Here is a 20006-nt window from a genome sequence, read left to right as displayed (position 1 = left end):
ATATATATATATATATATATATATATGGGCCTCCCCCAACCAGGGTAAAACTTTTAAGATATTATATATGAGTTTATCAAATAAGACTTTGCCTCAGTGGTTTTAGAGTTGGAATGTATAGTAGAGGTCAGGTGATCAAACCCTGCCTCTAACATTTATTTTATACCAACACTATTTTCTAATATTTATAATAAACTAACCCTTCCTTTTATAAAAATTAATAAAATAAACTAATTCACATTTATTTTATACCAACACTATTTTCTAATATTTATAATAAACTAACCCTTCCTTTTATAAAAATAAACTAATTCATAATTATAGTATTCTGATTTCAAATATAATTTTATTAAAGTAATTATTATTAATATTTTATTTTATACAAAAAAATATTTTCTAAAATACAAGTAATAAATTTTTTTTCTTTCTAAAATACAATATTTATAATAATACATAAATTTTAGTTAATATATAAATAACATTTATTTATATAAGTTAAAATATAAAGAATTATATATAAAATAATAAAAATCATATAATATTATTATTTATTTTAAAACTACATTTATATTATAATTTATTTATATATATATTTTTTTTATTAATTTTAATATAATTAATAATACAAATTACTTATAAATATAAGGATAAAATAACCATTTATATAAATATAAGGGTAAAATATTATTTTATATTTCTTAATTTTAAATTAATTTTAAATTATTTCAACAAATAAATGTATTTATTAGATTTTATTTAGGGGTTGTGACACATATTTATTTTTAATCATCTATTTTATGTAGGATATAGAATAATGAAGATGTTCTATAAACGAATTTATATTTCTACATCACATGACCAGCATGAGTCTTCTCAGTCAATTAATGAGCCTACTAATGAGTCTAATGTTACTGATCAAATATACATGGTTAGAATATAGTATATCAAAAGATGCATCATTTTGTTTTTGGTGTTATCTTTTCAAACCTTTAAATAGAGAAAACGTAGATGATACATTTATAGGAGATGAGTACAAAAATTGGAAAAGAGCATTAGAAAGATTCAATCGTCATACGAGAACTTCAAATAGTTGTCATAATGAAGCTAGAATTCAATTTGAATCATTTTAAGATCAAAGACATAACGTGAGAAACGTTTTACGTACACATGGTCGTGATATAGAAATAAATTATCACACATGTTTAACGACAATATTTGATGTAACACACTTTCTATTGAGGAAAGGATTACCTTTTCGAGGACATGATGAGTCAAGTAGTTCATCAAATAAAGGAAATTTTCTTGAATTGATTGATTGATATAGTCAACGTAATGAAGATATTTGTCTTCTTTTGTACCGACTCATGGACAAGAATAATTTAGTAATTGTGCTTATTAGTATTTTTATGTAATTATCGAGTAAAATTTTAATTAAAAAATACATTTATTTGATAGCCAAAAAATGCTACGTTATTAGGTATTTGGCCCCCCCGTGAAAATATTTCTGGGTCCGCCACTATATATATATATATATATATATATATATATATATATATATATATATATATATATATATATATATATATATATATATATTATAAATATAAAATTCACTTTATTATTTAAAATTATAAAATTAAAATAATTTATAAAATAATAAATCTAAATCATTTATAAAATCATGAAATTTTAAAATCACAATAGTTTAACTACTTTAAGAATATGACTATTTACTTAAACTAAACTAAGTTAGTCTATTTAAAATTGTTAAATTTAAAATTTTTAAAATAAAATTCAAATTTATTTTAACAAAATCTATATCACCCAAAACAATACTAACTAACCTGAAAATATTTAAGGATAAAACGTAAATATATATAATCACTTTTATGAACTTGATGAAAATATTAAATGTATGTTAAAAATAAATAATACTATTTTAAAAAAAATGTTATCAAATCGATGAGAATTTTAGAGTAAAATCCAAATTTTAAAATTACTTATTTGATATAAATTAACCGCATTATAATTTACTTAATTAAGGCCCATTATTAAATAATAAATTTTAGGCCCTGGCCCACTCTCTTACGTGATTATTTAATTAATATAGCCGTTGAAAACCCTAGTTTCAGTCACGTATATAAACTTCGCGTTTCATTCATTCTTCTCAAATTGATCAAACCGATCTCTCTCTTTCTATCTTCTACTGTGTTCTAAGTCCAAGATCGATCAATCAAAGCATACGATTCAATTTCTTTGTGTTTAGTTTATACATTAATCTGATAATCTTTCTCTTTCTGATTGTTTATACGTTAACAGATCTAACATCGATTATCTGCTTCGAGTTTTCTTTGTATTCTCTCTTGTTGTTTCTTTTGCAGGATATTTCGTAATGAATTCAAGGAGGATCAATTCTCGATGCCCTATTCAAGAACGGTTTCTTCAACGAAAAAATGAACGAGAAAACGTAAGTTTCACAACCCTTCTTCTTTAAATCAGAAACCCTGATATTCGATTTGAATTATGATCCGTTCTGATTAGACGATTTAATGCGATGAACAGTTGGATAGGTTCATACCAAATCGATCGGCTACGGACTTCGATTATGCGCGTTCTATGTTGACAGGGGCGAATAAAGGTAAGGTAAATCTTGCAGATAACTCCCCTGCTAAAGAAGCATACAGGAAGGTATTGGCTGAGGCATTTAACATGAACAGAACTCGTATATTCGCTTTCAAGAACAAGCCTCCCACACCCATTGAGGCAATTCCTTCGCACTTGACTTCTTCTTCTTCAAATCTTAGCAATACTTCAAAATATTCAAAGCCTCGCCGTCACATTCCTCAGGTATGATTTTGTTGTTGGTTAATACGATGATGATGATTATTATAATGATGGGTGAAGGATGTTTGTTTCTAATTGATTTGATTTGAATTGTGTAGACATCTGAAAGAACACTTGATGCACCAGACATGATTGATGATTTTTATCTGAACTTGCTGGATTGGGGCAGTGCCAATGTTCTTGCCATTGCACTTGGATCCACAGTTTATTTATGGGATGCAACAGACGGATCAACCTCTGAGCTAGTCACGGTTGATGATGAATGTGGCCCTGTGACCAGCGTCAAGTGGGCTCCTGATGGGAGGCACATTGCTCTCGGCTTGAATGATTCTCAAGTCCAGCTTTGGGATTCTACTTCGAACAGACAGTTAAGGACCTTAAGAGGAGGACACAGCTCTCGAGTTGGTTCTCTTGACTGGAACAATCACATACTAACCACAGGTGGTATGGATGGAAAGATCATTAACAATGATGTAAGAGTAAGGCAACACATAGTGGAGGAATACATAGGACATAGACAAGAAGTTTGTGGGTTGAAGTGGTCTGCCTCCGGGCAGCAGTTGGCAAGTGGTGGAAATGATAATCTGATTCACATATGGGATAGATCCACGGCTTCTTCCAGTTCCCCTACCCAATGGCTTCATCGGCTTGAGGACCACAATGCTGCAGTAAAGGCACTTGCTTGGTGCCCGTTTCAGGGAAACTTGTTAGCTTCGGGTGGTGGTGGGGGAGATGGGTGCATAAAATTCTGGAATACACACACCGGGGCTCAGTTGAACTCTTATAACACTGGTTCTCAAGTTTGTGGTCTTGTTTGGAATAAGAATGAACGGGAGTTGTTGAGCTCACATGGGTTAAGCCAGAATCAATTGACACTGTGGAAGTATCCTTCAATGGTGAAGGTTGCAGAACTAAATGGGCATACTTCAAGAGTCCTTTTCATGACTCAAGTAAGTCTCTTTTCTTTTCTTTTTTCATTGATAGCTTAATTGATGAATTGATTGATTGATTGGATGGTATATTTGACATTTGACAGAGCCCAGATGGAAATACAATTGCAACTGCTGCAGGAGATGAAACATTGAGATTCTGGAAGGCATTTGGAACACCTTCTGCTGCTGAAGTTGCATCAAAATCATTGGCAAAGGCTAATCCTGAGCCATTTGCAAACTCAAACCGAATTCGTTGATGAGTAACATTGTTGAAGCTACAGTTAATATCATTGACATGGATGATTATGAGATGATGGAGCAGCAGTTACTGCTGCCAAATGTTGATCAGGTCTAGGTATGTATGTATATATATATATATGTATGTATTTAGGTTAAAGCTCGAGTATTTATAAATGGATAACTTGGGATGCAGCCAAAATGGAAATTTCAACAATGGTGGATGATGATGATTGATAGAAAATTCGAGATCAAGATAAGGGTCAATTGAAATAGGCTAAGAACAGTTGCTGCTGGCTAAGAACAGAGAAAAAGGGTCAATTGAAATTCTTCAGTTTGATTGAACAAACTTAACAATGCTTTGTAAATAAATAATCCCTTTTTTGTAGTTTATTTTTGTAGTTAAATGCATCAAATAAATAAAGACATGTTTTTTTTAATATATATAATGAAATCATTTTTTTTCTTAGTTATTTTGCTTTTTAATTTCTTAAAGGTGTAATATTACAATGTTTTGTTAAGGCTGAAGAAAAAAGAAAGACAAATAAAAATCAAGGTACCTTCAAGTTTGAAACCCTAATGAAGAAGATCCATCCACCTGACAAAAGAATAATCAATTTATAAAAATGATTATAAAATTTAGAAGCTATAAAAAATGACTTACTTGAGAATGTATATCATCTCTGCATTAGAAATAGTAACCTCAGCAAGTAATGATCCACATAAACATTTCTTCCTTTTTTTCTCTCTTTCAAATGGTATATATACCATAATCAAAACTCAATTCAATCATGATATTGAATTCATTTTTTCTCAAACTAATAATCATAGTGTACGAGACTTTAATCTATCTATTTAACTTATAAGTTTGTGATATATCAAAAACATAGTCATTATCATTAGTTTTCTAACAATTTTCCCCTGCATATTCACATATAAATATGAATGGAGAATCTAAAACTTTTAGTTGAGATTTCGGGTTCAAATTTAGGCAGATGAAAAAAATTAAAATTAAAAGAGTAAGGCTTATATCTAACTACTAGATGAAAGAATAAATTATATGTATGGATTAAATGGTGAAAAATTAGGCTTGTTCAGATAAAAGAAATATTTAGGCGTAATATTTTTTAAATTTTAATTATAATTAAACATTTTTTATTCACTTTTTCATAATACTAAAATACTTTTTATTGTTATGATCAAACAAAAAATAATGTCTTCAAAATCACTGTCTATCACATTTGTTAAATAAACCCATTACCAAAAGTCCATGAAAATTAATTTTGCACGTATCTCTCTTCATCTAAAGTGGAGTAACAATACATCTTTTCTCTTATAATTCTATCATAAAAAGAATAACATGAGGTTGATATTTAATTGTTTTTTTCATTCCAAAAGGGAAAACATGTAATAGTTGTTCCAAATGATTTTATAGGAAAAAGAATTAGTCTTAATTGGGATGGTTTTTGAGGGGTGGATTATGATGCCAAAAACTGTCTAAATCTTATCTAAATTTTTTTTTAACAAATTTTTTTTTTATTGAGATTTAAACTTAAATTTAATGTTAAATGTGTGCGGAATATATGCTTAACCATTGGCTATATTTTTTTTAATTTAATGTTAAAATATATTTAATTATTATATATAAAATATTGAGATGTTTGATAATCCTTTAAATATACCTTATGCATTTAATAATTTAAATAGTAATTGAAATTTATAAGTAATAGTAAATATTTGAAATAAAACTTTTGTACTACTAAATTTTTTTTAAGATTTTTAGTTGAATAAAAACAATCGAACCATTTAACAAATCTAGGTTAACAATTACTTAAGAATAATATATATATTTTATTATTTTAAAATCTTTTTCATGTTTTTAACAAATAAAATTTTAACATTTAACAAGTTAAGTATTATAATGTTTTTTTATTAATGTAGGAACCAACCCATTGCCATGACTTCTAGTTTTATTAGTATAATGTTACCTATAATATAAACTTACCAACTTTAATATTTCAAGTTTAATTAATATTTATAAAAATATGTTTCATCGAATACAAGACAGTCGGTTATGTTTGGTAGACATCTAAAATTAAAAATTAAAATTGAAAATGAAATTATAATTCAAATCAAATTCAAACAAATATTTTTATTTTTATTTTTTTTAAACATAAAAATTTGGCATACCTCAATTTATAATAGTATTTATAATTTTAAAATAATATTTTGAATTTCTTTAATTCAAAATAACCAAAGAAGGATTAAAATACAATTAGGGCTAATTATTATAACAATTAAACTTTAATTAAAAAAATTAAAAATTAATTTAGGATTAAAATATTGTATAAATTTTATCCAAATTAAGAGAAAAAAAGGAGTTGAAATTATTTAATTTTAATTTTAAACATAAATTATGTATAATTTATGGCTTAAAATAATTAAATAAATACTCAAAAAAAAAAAATAATGAACATAATTTTTATTATGTTTACAAAATATTTTTTGTGAAATTTTTGGTGAAGAAAAATGCAAGAAATGATTAAAAATTCGACTTCAAATAACCATTTTATAAAAAAAAAAAACTGATAATTGAGTGTAGCCGAAATCCTCTAAGATAGATACAGTCGAAATTGTGTCTGTTAGATCCGCATTGAATTTTCATTCAACACGCTTCCACCCAGCCTGCTGTAGCCAAGGATGCGTGCTTCCGGAAAATACCAGATCAACTAATGGGACAACTAACCTCGTTAACCCAGACACCCAAACGCAGACGGGCCTCCAACGGAACGCAACTGCGCGTTTCAATTAAATAAAACGACGTCGTTTCGTTCAGCTTATTCGTCGAGGCGGGACGAACACCGGAAATGCGCCCGACATCAACGATCCTTCTAAAAACTTTATCTTCTCTATTTCTCAATCTTATCTCTTTATTCTTTCGCCATCGTGCACGTCTCTCCCTCGCCATCATTGCCTCTAAGATAAGATTTGAATAAGATGGGCTGGCGAGAACAAAACAAAACGAAGAAGAAACAATTTAGAAGTCAAATTGAAGTTGAATTCGACTATAAAACCGACTTAGTTCAGGTATAAATAGTCTATTGATGTTCTTCTTCCAGACCATCAAACAAAATCCAAACATTACGACCTAACTCGAAAAATTGTGAAGAACTCCGACGACTGATTTTTGTAGAAATTGCTCCAACGATCAAGGCTTCGATCTAGGGCTTAGGAAAGTTTTATACACATCATTGAAGAGTTCTCCAATCATTACTGTTGGAACAAGAATTAGGCCATTAGAGGTTCTAAATCAAAAATTCTTAATTCTTGCTCTAGAAATCGGGTTGAGAAATTGATCATCTTGGAGCTCGATTGATCGTGTTTAGGGTTATGAATTATTATCCCTACACCCATATGAGTTGTTAGAAACTTATCATCATATTTTCATGATCTGTATCAAAAGATACAAACATGCAATCTTCATACCAAATGAAGAACACTCGATCCTCTAAGACCGAGTCTTGTAGGACCGATGACTGAGAATCCTCGGTCTTAACCGAGACCAAGGACCGAGACTAATGACCGATGTTCTTGAGTTAGGACAAAGCCCTATGACCGGTGTTCTTGAGCAAGGACCAAGAAATCCGAATGAGGATCCTAACCTAAGACCGAGAGGTCTGACCTGGGCCCGAGTCTCTCAAGTCCCATGACCTAGGAAGCTAGATCTAGGACCGAACAATCCGAGTTCAGGACTAAGCCTCTCGAACCCTAGGGTCGAACCTTCCGATCCCATGACCGAATGTCTCGAGCCACGATCTAAACTACCCTCAGTCTATATCGAGTCCCTCTAGTCCCCGACTAATAAAACAGACCCAAGCCTTAGGACTCCGGTCCTAAGGCCTATTTGGTTCCACTTTTTAAAACCCAAAATTATTTTTTGTAATTTTTGGACCCCAATCTATTTTCAAATAATCACGAGAGGGTTTTTACTTAATCTTGTACTACACGCAATCGCAAGTACGTCATTTTAATATTTTTTACAATTATTTACATATCCCGAACCTACCCTTGTTTAGGACCTCCGGACCAATAATTTGAAAAAATAAATGTTATAAATAAATCTTTTACTAGTCAGGCTTTTAAAAAATAAAAACGTTCTTTAACGGGCACAAATAACATAGCGCGAAAGTCTTTTCCCAAATATAACTAAATAACAAACTCCTTTATAGAAACTCTGAATCTATCACGTTTTTACACGTACACCAAAAAATTTGTTTTTTAAATCTCCAAATTAAGCGTTCAAAGCTATATTTTTGTACAAATCATTTTCTTAAATAATGTTTTATTTAAAAGAGATTTTTGACATATAAACTGAGGCTATATTTTTATACCTTTGACCCGCTTAGTCCGGGCTGTCTTTCAAATCAGAACTATGATCCCGAAGAACTGAACGTAGGGACGGAATCATCAGGGTCGAACAAAAAACTTGTACAATTTTATAATTATTCGTTAACTCAAAATTATAATTATAATATATATATATATATATATATATATATATATATTTATATGTTTTTCTAAAAAAAAACATATTATTGTTATTTAAAATATTGGTAGTGTGATGAACACTAATATTTTATTTATTGGATTTAGAAAATTAAAATATTGAATTCATTTAAAAAAATTAGTAAATTAATATTTAGAATCAATTTTTTTTTTTAAATTTAGAAATTAACCCGTTGAATCGATATTTTATTTTTTAATTTAAAAAATTAAAATGTTGAGCCGATAACATTTTTTTTTTAATTTTAAAAGTTAACATGTCGGAACTGATATTAAATCAAAATTTAGATAAAAATTTTGACAATTAAATTATTTTGGTTGTACTAATATATATATATATATATTTTTATGAAGTTAAATTGAATTTTATTTTATTAAAATTTTAAAAACTTTATATATGAATTAAATTATAATTTAATATAAATTATTATAAAATTAGATTCTAATTCAAATTTTACTTATCCAAATCTAATATACATTAGGTTTAAGCATTATTTTACATAAAACAAATGAAATAAAGTTTATATTATATAAACTGAACTTTCATATGAATTCTGATTCAAAATAAATTTTATTTGAAAACGATAATTTTTGTTATTACTCAACAATACATGTGACTGAGATTCTTACAAAAAAAAAAAATACAAGTTTGCTTATTAATATTATATTTCAGATTAAGGGTGATGATCAATCAGCATAACTGGGCATATATTTCACGATTCTCATTCAATCAGAACCACGAACCCATACTTACGCGGCAATCTCTGATCCTCTCTTCACTTCTGTTTGATTCTTCTCACTCTTTCTTCCTTCTACAGCCTTCAAATTCCACCGATTCAACTGTTGTTTGAATCACAGCTTCCAGTCCAGTATTAATGGCGAAATTCTCTTTAAGAACAGACTACAACTGGTGTCGTAATCGTTTATCGCATCATACGCGTTCACGGACTCAAATATTCGGCACCGCCTTCAAAAGCCGTGACTTGCTCCTTTTCCCTTCACAGAACCACTTGAAGTTATCCGTTTCTTGTGGTGTTAAAGGGAAGGAAAATATTTCAGAGATTAATGAAGTTAAGCCAACACTAGTTAATGGGATACGTGTTAATGATTCGGATTTGGATGATGAAAGTAGTTCTGGAATGGTTGGGTTTAGCTGGACTTGGCCTCCTTGGAAAAATGTTCCTGAAAGATATAAGATTATTGGCACATCTTCTCTAGCTTTTGTCATATGTAATATGGATAAGGTAAGATAGCTTAAATGTTAGATAATTAGGGCATATTTTTCATAACATTTGAGAACTATGGATGAACTGCAGGTGAATTTGAGTATAGCTATAATCCCCATGTCACATCAGTTTGGGTGGAATGCATCTGTAGCTGGACTTGTTCAATCATCATTTTTCTGGGGTTATGCAATGAGCCAGTTACCTGGGGGGTGGCTTGCTAAGATATATGGTGGAAGGTTAGTTTTCTGAGTATTGTTTTTTAGCTCCATATATGTTAATGAGGAACATTAGAATCAGATGTTAATGACAGTTTCCTTGTATATATTCTCCAAAAGTTGGTTATGTGTGCTATTAGAACTTAGAAGCAATTATGAACTGCCTTTCATCAATGCCCAAAAACTTATAGACTGTAAAACCATAGACAAGATGCATTATCTTGCTGTATAGGAATGTAGAATTGATGGTTTAAAAAGAATCAACTGCTTTTAGAGGGTATTCTTATTCAAACAATTCTATGCACAATTTGGAATATTATAATTTTTGCCTTTTTGAAATGTTAAAGTTAGTAAGAATAAAGTTGTCGCTAGGGTTGATCAATGAACAACCTAACCATCAGGACACTTTGTATTGACGATTTTGCTTCACAATTTTTTCCTTAGGGCTAAATCAAATTGGGATTACTTCATTTTGGCAAATATCTCTTATAGTGAGCTGAAAAGGAAAGTAATCCTTTTTTTTGTTGTATCGTGATTCAATTTAGATTTCGCCAATTTGTTTTTAAGAAACATTTGGATTTTGTTTAGTAAAATAAGTGTGGATCAGATTACAAAGTTTATTCTACAATGCACAAGTTTGTATTGGAAATTCTCCAATTTTGTTTCCGTTTGCTATTAAAGCGTAAATGAATTTTAAGTTGGATCTGAAGCTGATTTTAGAATGGATAACGAACGAAATTTGAGATGGATTAAATAACGTGAATTTCGATCATACCAAAACAGCCCAATTTACTTTCCATCCTAACTATCGTGTTACTATTTTTCTTACCCTCACTAGATAAGTAGCCACAATCAGCTAGCAAAGACCTCTTTTTCAATTAAGTTCTATAGCCATATTTGAGTTCTTCCAGAAGAGAACTCCATGATATTAAGCAAAAGGAACCAATAATATCTTTCAAGTATAATACTCCAATTTTAAGCTCTGTTTATATATCTCATTATTTTCTTACAGAAATCTAGGCAACAACAGTTAATTCACTTTAACGTGAGCAATGTAGTATGGTACTTTCCTTTATGACTTATTAGGGCAATTTTGTTGTAATTAGGTAAGTTGCTGTTACTGCAGGAAAGTTCTAGAGATTGGTGTCCTCTCCTGGTCAATGGCTACCTTACTTGTTCCTCTCGTAGCCGGATACATGCCTGGACTCATTTTGTCAAGAATACTGGTAATAAACATGCGCTGTCCTTGTTAAAATTTCTTATTTTATTGTCCTCAGATTGCAGGTCTTTAGTTACCTTTTTTAAACTAGCTTCTGTTGTCTCCAATGTGTACCTACTTATAACATTTTCAAGCACTTTAATTTGAACTAAGGCAGTCACTTAAAAGCATCTTACCCAGTGTTTTTTTGGTTACATGTTTAGGTGGGCATAGGTGAAGGTGTTTCCCCCTCGGCTGCAACTGATCTTATTGCAAGGCATGTTTGACTTAGAAAAGTAGTTAAATTTCCAGTCACTTAATAGGGACATGTTATGAAGTATGGTACTTTGTTGCAGTTATTTATGTAAAGTTAGAATTCTTCTAATATTCTCCTAATTTTTTTCCTCTTCATCTCTGTTCCATCAGCCATGCATCTTCCATTTATTTATTTATTGTGTAATTAACTATGATATCTACATCTTAATGCAGGACAATCCCCTTGGAAGAACGTTCACGAGCTGTATCATTTGTTTTTGGTGGTCTAAGTGTTGGAAGTGTGGCTGGGTATATTTCATTATGTGCAGTACTTACAGTGCTTAAGAGCTTCTCTGTTCAATTACTATGAAGTTTATTCATATTAAACAACATCTTTAGGAACTTAAAAATTTCTTAAAAAAAAACACACACACAAATAGAGAATGTGTTTCATGTGAAAGTGTTAAGGACATTGATCAATTCCTAATTTTTGTAGAATACCATGGTTTTGTTTGATATAACTGTTGTATGATAATGAAATTCAAATAATCCAAATCAAACAAGCCTTAAGAGTTTAATTGGTTATAGATTGCTATGAAAAAGTCCCAAATATGTATTTTGGATCCTAAACTTGTCAAAATATTTCAAATAAAGTCCCAAACTTCAAATATCCCAATTAAGTTATTTTTAAAGGAAAAGTTAACTGTACTTAAGTCTTATACATAAAAAAGAGTCGTCAGGCTTGTTTGGGTCAAATCTGATTTGATATATTTGGTTATATATTTTTTTAAGCCTATGTGGATCATAGCAGCAATTAATGTGTGGTCAAATACTTAATGATAATTAAATTTCCTCTAAAAATGGAGGGATTTGGAACACTTTGTACTGATAAGATCTTAATTGAAACATTTTAAAGTACATAAGCTTATTTGAGATATTTTAATAAGTTCAAGGTCTAAAATGAATATCTGGTCATAAGTAAAAGCAATTAACTGTAAGACTGAAACAGGACATTGTTAGTTAGTGCACATGTATTTTACATCTGTACAATGAAAATTTACAGGCTTATTCTGGCACCTCCTCTCATTCAGAACTTCGGTTGGGAATCAGTATTCTACCTATTTGGTGTTTTGGGTTTAGGCTGGTGAGTGACTGTCCCAAGAAACACAAATGCCTTTTTATCATGGTTTCACATTCTTTTCATTGGTCACAACTTTCTTAGAAGGCAACAACATCGGAGAAATTTGTTACCTAAGAGTTATGAACTAAGAGGCTGAGGTCTCAGGTTCGACTCTCAATGGCTTAGCATAATTTGTGCCCGAGATTGGGAGGCAAACATACTGTGTGTATATGTGTCATGGCGGTGGGATATTGCTAGCCTCATTCATGGAAAAAACATAGGTCTCAGGAAAAAACAAAATCTGAGAAATTTGTTTTTCTCTTCACTCTTTGAGCACCGTAAGAAATTTTCTATCACGAGATAGTTTCTTGAACTGTGATATTAATAGAAGCGTATTTTTCATTCTTGAATAATGAAATTGAGAAGGCTACAAATGAGGAAATTACTTATTTGAGTTTAATTGGAAAGATAATTTTTTTGAATGTTGGAAGCTAGCATGACCCCCACAACCATGACTTCCACTTCCATTTAAGGTGTATTAAGTGGGAATCGAACCTGTGACATTTGGTCTCTTATGAACCACTCTTACCACTTGAGTTGTCTTAGTGAGTTAATTGGAAAGATAATTTGAACACAAATTTTTAGGATTTTCATTAATATCATCATAAAGGATCTCTCCTTTGTCAATTTGGAAGTGGGTTCTAGACTTGATGGATCACAAATTCATTATTATACTCATAATGGTTATTGAACTTTCAAGGTTTTCAGGATTTCAATTAGTTAAGGACGAACAGCCTACTGTAGATGCATCAGTGCGTACACGTAAGCACTCATCCACTTGTCTATTCTCATAAATCTTGAATTAGTTGAAGATTGATTGCCTGGCTTTGATTAATGCTCTAGTTGAGACTATTGCACAAGTCTTCATTTTGAAACAAAATATTTATTCGTATTTATTTTTTAGCATTGAACTTCCATTGGCATGGCTTCATATTTAACTGAATTGTAAACCAATGCCAGCATGTTTCAGGTCATAAATTCAATTTTTGCAATGACAATCTGCCTTAATTTCTATTCCTTCTTGCAGTCTCATAACATCATTTTGATCAGTTCTTATTTAACAGTTCTGTCTAACTTTAATGCTAAAATATGATACATTTCCTCCTAACAATAGACATTTTTTTACAGTGGCCTCATCCAAAACCGGGAATAAGCCATTGAATAATTCTTTGCCAGAGCTGAGTAGTTCAATACAGGTAACTCCATATATCTTGTTAATTTGAAACATAAATTTTAACTAAAGAATCGGTTTGATATGGATGTTGATGTGTATTGAGTGCCTCTTAAGAATTGATTTTACTTAGAATGAATTTACTATAAAATGTTCATATATGTAGTAAAAGTATGAAACAACAACACTTGAAGTTGTTTCCAGATTAACCTAATTAAACTGTAGCATATGTGAGGGTTTGTAATTTTACAATTTCTTGTTGATCATCATATTCTTATCTGATTCTTTGGCTTCCTATTTTTGACAAATGATAATGGTGTTTAGGATATTCCATGGAAGGCATTTTTCAAAACAAAAGCTGTATGGGCAATGATATATGCACATTTTTGTGGTAGTTGGGGACACTATACCTGTTTGTCTTGGCTACCTACTTATTTCAGGTATCCTTCCCTTCTAGTTTTATATATCCCTTTTTTTAATTGTTAAAAGTTTGTATGAATATTTTTTTCATGAAAGATCAACTTGTAATGTTGACGCCAAGTTTTGAACATATAACCGGAACGGTGTTAATTCAACAACTCAACATTGAGCCCGTGAATTGGTAAAAAATTTCCGTACAGAAAAGTTTGTGATATGCATATTCTGCTCCCTAAACTTTCATGAAGTATGAATTTTCTCCCTAAAGTGGACATTGCTCCCTGTACATGCAAAACAATAGGAAATTATTCCTTGAGTTGACTTATAACGCCATCAAATATGTCATGCTCATTTGGATTTTGTTTGGTCCACGATGTTTTAAATGCCTATTGTCAATTCTGATATATTTATTTTTTTGTTTAATCCAAACACATACTTAAAACAATACAAGTAATAAGTCACCAGGGTAGTTCAAGTGACAATAGTCTTACCTTAGAGACAAAAAAAGTGAGGGAGGAGAGGAGAGACAGTCTCTCCCGACCCCTGACCATGTTTTGTGTAAGTGCTTGGATTAAAAAGAAAACAGAACTAACAAATAGCCATTTTTAAAACGTGATTAAAGTTCCAACAGTGTTAATTTTATAAGTTACTCAGAGAATTTCCGATTCTTTTGCAAGGGAGTAATAGGAGACACCATTTACTTTAGGGAGCAAATTCATACTTAGCTGAAAGTTTGAGGAGCAAAATATGCATTATCCAAAAAGTTTCCTTTAATATAAAATAGAGGAGTGATAGGGAGAGAGAATGATGGAGGGAATGACGTGTCACCACATCACTCTGACTTTAAAAAGGATAAAGGATGAGAAAAGAGAGAAGAGGGAGAAAATTTGTTATTTTTTCAATCAATCAAATTGCGCCACGTCATTCCCTGTCCCAAATTTCCGTCCCAATCATTCCTCTATAAAATATCATCTTTTGTTGTGTAAAACATAAAAGGTGCCTTTCTTGAGATTTTAGTTTTCAACAATTAAACACCAATGGGCTCTAATCTATGCAATGTTTTGACTTTTTTCTTTTCTTCAATTAATCCATGCAGTGAGGAGCTGAATCTTAACTTAACAGAAGCAGCATGGGTGAGTAGTACCTAGTGTTGTTTATTCTTCCCATGATTTATCACATTTCTTAAGAAGAAACTTTCATGGCATACATTTTTTTTTATTTGTTTGAAGGAAAGGGATGAATGGCATTTTGTTAATTATATATGAAAAAATCCAAAACTACGAAATCACAACAATGATTTACCATATCCGTGTGGAGAGGCGATTTTCTCTAATCACATCCAATAAAAGCAACTTTTAAAAGTTTATTTCAAAATTAATCAATTTATATATAATGGCCATTGTTGCTGCAAGGGGAAGAAATGATTTACCATTTGAATTCTTTTCAGGTATCTGTGCTGCCTCCCCTTGCTTCTATTTTGGTAACCAGCTTTGCAGCGCAACTTGCGGACAGTTTAATTTCCAAAGGAGTTGAGACTACTTTGGTAAGATCTTATTTCCTTTTTGTTTTTTTGAAAAATGTTATATGATATAAATAAGAGTCGTTTAAACATAACGACAAAAATAATAATAAAAACGAGTATTAACCATTTGGTGTAAGATCTTATATTAAAACACCGTTCTGCCAGATTTGGAATTCGGGGTGTGTCTCTGAACTTAGATTAAAAAGTTCATTGGCAGTTTCTTTGTCGAATTCAAATCAATAATCAAAATTGTTTCCAAATAGGGCTAATTTGTGTTGAATTTCTGTTTTTATTTTTTATTTGGATTGTTTGTGCATGTAGGTACGGAAGATCTGCCAAACCATTGCGTTTCTATCTCCTGCTACTTGTATGATCTTTTCCTCTTTGGATTTTGGACTTCCACCATGGGAAGTTGTTGCCATACTTACTGCCGGATTAGCACTCTCCAGCTTTGCCTTGTCAGGTACTCGAACAAATCTGATTACAGGTTTTCAGAAAACCGATTTTTCTTCTTCATCGAGGAAACACTACTAATATATCATTCGTGTACAGGATTGTATTGTACCCATCAAGATATCTCACCCGAATATGCTAGCATACTTTTGGTAAAGATTTAAAACAATAAATCCCACTTTCCTTCAATTTTTTTTTGGCAATTTCTTCATTTCTGATACTGAATCAGAAGTAATTTGTACAAATTTTAACTTAGGGCATCACAAACACCGTGGGAGCTGTACCTGGAATTGTTGGTGTCGCTCTCACCGGCTACCTTCTTGATTCAACTCATTCATGGAGTGTAAGCATTCTTTTTACATGCTATAGGAACCCAATGATATTCATATATTATCTTACTTCTAGCTTATATGTTTTCTTTGTCAATGGTAGCTGTCACTGTTTGCACCGTCAATCTTCTTTTACCTAACGGGCACAGTCGTTTGGCTCGCTTTTGCAAGCAGTGTACCTCAGACCTTTTTGAAGGAAGATTGATGATGAGCACATTATCATCGCTCAATCGCAGTAAGATTAGTATAGCATCGTTTTGAAAGATGCATCCCAACCTTTTTTTATTCTATAGATATAGAAAGTAAAAAATATTCCCACATTTGAATTACTACTCAATCATTTGTTAGCTTGCTAGAAAATGATCTTTGTTGTATTGTATCAATGTCCATGATAAATACTACAATATTTTAACATGTAATATAGCTTTCCCTCTCTTTCTCTTTTCATAATGTATGTGAAGAGTTCCATTTGCAACTATTATTGGTTTTAGCATTACTAATTATATGAGAAATGATAGTAGGGTCGGTTAAGCTTTTCTTTCGAACCCCACTATCATGACCTCTATCAAAACCTGAGATCTTTGGTCGATTAGGTAAGACCGACTGGTGTTTTAAACTAGTCTTGGACAATCAAGATCCAGATAAGGTGTTTGTGATATATTTGTTCTTCGAGCTGTAATTGAATCTATTTACAGTTTATCGTTGAAATACAAATACAAGAGGGTTTAGAAATAAGTTTAATATAAACCTTCTTTATAGCATTAAAAGCTTTACACTTGCATTGCAAACCACTTACTGGATTGCTTCTTCACTTGGAAAATAAATAATAACAAAAGGAAGGGATAATACAGTTGTTAATTATTAGTTGACAAATCTGGTAAGGGATATAACTTATATGTTTCCCACCTACCTGCAAGCTGGAAGATTAACATATGGCAAATGAGAGAACACTATGGAGAAAGGAGCAACAGTTATTTCCTCAGTTGCATTCACAATTATAGGGTCCAAAACAGGTATGTTTCCATAAGAATCCACCATTAATGCTTTTCCATTTAACAGCATTATCTGGCTGTGTAAAGACCCATCTTTTGCAGTCAAATGATACTCCTCTCTCGTGCTTTCGCTTAGTCTGACTCTTTTTCGATGATGGAAGTCGTGAGAAGATCTATTAGATCTGTGTTTGTGTCGAATAGCCCACGACCCGTTAAAACTTACACTTGTCTCAACTGTTGTGCTATTGTCTAGATTGATCAATAGTAACACAACTCCTTGCTGTCATTATTATGAGATCAGAATTTAGTTATTTAGTTTAGATTTCAAATATTGTCTTAAAGGGTATTGTTCTAGTTTAATATATTGCTACATTGAGGAATATACCGATAGTTTTGAACAGTGCGCATATGCCCTTATCTTCTTCGTCCCTGAAAAGCTCGTCGATAAGACATTCCTTCCCATCAACCGGTGCCAAAGAAGGGCGCTAATGAGAAACAAAAACAAAGTTTAAATACACATAGTTTTCAATTGCTCCAACCAGAATTCACAAATGCGTTTTTTAGTAAACCTGTAATAATCTGGATTTGGGACAAATGTGGTTGTATTTAGAAGACCATAATTTCCACCAATCAACGATTGTCTACAGTAAGTTTTCGTATCATAAGTCGCTGCCATACCAAGCTGATCCAAGTACCTGTTCGAAAAACCCGAATGAAAAACAGAGAAAAACAAACAGAACCTAATTAAGATATAAGTTTTATTACCAGAAACTGAAAACAAAAGCATTTGTGACAAGATTGTGTCCACTATTATAAGCCCCTCCTGATTCTCCAACCCATGAAGTTGCTGAATTTGGAGAGTTCTTCAATAGAATCTGGATTTGACTAAATGTGCTTGCCTCACCATCAAGAACAGATGGATCCAATATCTTATCAATTAAATGTTCATCAACACCTATAAATTTACATATGATCAAGATTAGAAAAAACCCATTTCAACTTTGCTGATTTTATTTACCAATTTGATTACCTGGCCCGAGATTATATATATGGTGTGTTAAAACATCGAGCGAACCGGGAGTTTTGTCGATGAATTCTTTAACCCAGTCGGATTTAAAGAAGCCTCCAGGAGCTATCACTAGCGGTTTGAAAATTTCATACTTGTACGCTTCTTGAACGACGTTTCGTAGGGAAATTGTGTCGACTGCGTATTGATCTGCATATACTCGAGTTCCAACTCCATCTCCGCTCAACTCGTTTCCTGTTTGACAAGAAAAAACGACAAAAAAATGGCTGATTTGTTGAACAAATTTGTTAAGACAAGAACATTATTAATTGTTAATAATTACCAAGCTCCCAGCCATGGATTTGGTAGCCTTTTTTAACAGTATACTCTATTAAAGACTTTGCATTGGTGTAATCCCATGCTCCTAAAGAAGGTTTATCTCTTTGTACATTTCTTCCATTGAGAGCATTTAATCCAAAAATAATAACAGCCCTGAAAATCAGTAAATTTGTTAAAAATCAATTCTATTAAATGATGACCATTTCTAAGTTCTAACCCACCCTGATTTTGAGAAGAATGCATTCAATTCATCCCATCTATTTAAGGGAAGACAGCCTTGGGTATAACCAAAAACCTCTGTTGTGTTCTTAATGAATTGGTTGCAGGGTTGATGATGATCTTCAGTTTGATAAATTACATTATCTTGTAATGTACCACCCAATCTGATCTTAAGAGGTGAAAAAGCTGACAAATGATTAAATTCACTAATGATTAGTTAATGAAACCACAATCAATCACAATAAAACAAAGATTTTGGAAATCTATAAAAAAAAAAACCTTTGATAGCATTCAAGAATATGATGTTACTCAGATCCTGCAAAAAGAAGATAAACAAAACAAAACCCATGAAAGCTTTATAAGATTCATTCATGTCGGTTCTTGATTTTTAACATAAACTAACCAGATTGAGAAGAGATGCATGTCCCCAACTACAAGTACCATAATCACATTTCTCAGGAGGCCACCAATCCAAAGTTGCACAAATGAAATCATTGTCTATTCTTCCAATTGAAGATTTCCCATCTATGTAAACTGTTCCATCGCTGATAACTGGTTTGAAGCTTGAAGAAATGAAGGAGAATGCAAAAAGGAAAGATAAAATGGAAAACCCAGATGGAAATGAGTGAAAACCCATCTTCAAACTTCAATCTTCAAGCTTCAAGATCTGTTTTTAACAGAATAAGTAAGCATAAGAGAGAAAGAAGAAATGGGGACCCGCCATTGAAGGTGAAAGAAAGAAAATGAAAAAGAAAAGTCTGTACTTGTATATACTTGTTCAATGTCGGACAATGCACGAGAAGACGATGAAATGTGACACTGTGTACTCTAAAGGTTTGTTGGTTTGTGGGCCATTTTCCATGGTTTCCTTCAAGTTAAATTTAAAGATTTCTGAGCTGAAGAAGGTG

At 31.5% G+C, this 20006-nt stretch overlaps 3 protein-coding genes across 4 annotated transcripts; 2 read left to right on the top strand and 1 right to left on the bottom strand.

Annotated features, from left to right (window-relative positions):
• The first annotated feature begins 2191 nt into the window (after positions 1-2191).
• LOC124941946 (cell division cycle 20.2, cofactor of APC complex-like) lies at positions 2192-4387 on the top strand. Its single transcript, XM_047482338.1, has 5 exons — positions 2192-2467; positions 2563-2847; positions 2943-3794; positions 3881-4131; positions 4210-4387. The coding sequence occupies exons 1-4, from the start codon at positions 2393-2395 to the stop codon at positions 4031-4033; spliced, it is 1365 nt and encodes a 454-aa protein (XP_047338294.1). The 5' UTR covers positions 2192-2392; the 3' UTR covers positions 4034-4131; positions 4210-4387.
• A 4881-nt stretch (positions 4388-9268) lies between these two features.
• LOC124941919 (probable anion transporter 6, chloroplastic) lies at positions 9269-16982 on the top strand. Its single transcript, XM_047482301.1, has 15 exons — positions 9269-9820; positions 9893-10038; positions 11144-11243; positions 11440-11492; positions 11705-11779; positions 12534-12614; positions 13351-13412; positions 13779-13846; positions 14146-14261; positions 15335-15371; positions 15686-15781; positions 16082-16223; positions 16313-16365; positions 16470-16556; positions 16646-16982. Exons 1-15 carry the CDS (start codon positions 9452-9454, stop codon positions 16745-16747), a joined length of 1587 nt encoding a protein of 528 aa, XP_047338257.1. The 5' UTR covers positions 9269-9451; the 3' UTR covers positions 16748-16982.
• Positions 16983-17270: 288 nt separating this feature from the next.
• Positions 17271-20006, bottom strand: LOC124942639 (heparanase-like protein 3). 2 transcript variants are annotated; one of them, XM_047483178.1, is made up of 10 exons: positions 19863-20006; positions 19502-19765; positions 19378-19414; positions 19101-19284; positions 18884-19032; positions 18565-18795; positions 18300-18489; positions 18104-18229; positions 17920-18019; positions 17271-17814 (listed from the first exon to the last, which is right to left on the bottom strand). In XM_047483178.1, the coding sequence occupies exons 2-10, from the start codon at positions 19733-19735 to the stop codon at positions 17449-17451; spliced, it is 1617 nt and encodes a 538-aa protein (XP_047339134.1). In that variant the 5' UTR covers positions 19736-19765; positions 19863-20006; the 3' UTR covers positions 17271-17448. The 2 variants fall into 2 exon arrangements, with proteins under 2 accessions (XP_047339134.1, XP_047339135.1); XM_047483179.1 differs by having other exon boundaries at positions 19873-19986.

Source organism: Impatiens glandulifera, chromosome 6, assembly GCF_907164915.1.
Source record: "Impatiens glandulifera chromosome 6, dImpGla2.1, whole genome shotgun sequence".
Classification (NCBI taxonomy): domain Eukaryota; kingdom Viridiplantae; phylum Streptophyta; class Magnoliopsida; order Ericales; family Balsaminaceae; genus Impatiens; species Impatiens glandulifera.
The sequence above is the reverse complement of the archived record's forward strand: the minus strand, read 5'-3'. Positions and strand labels throughout refer to the sequence as shown.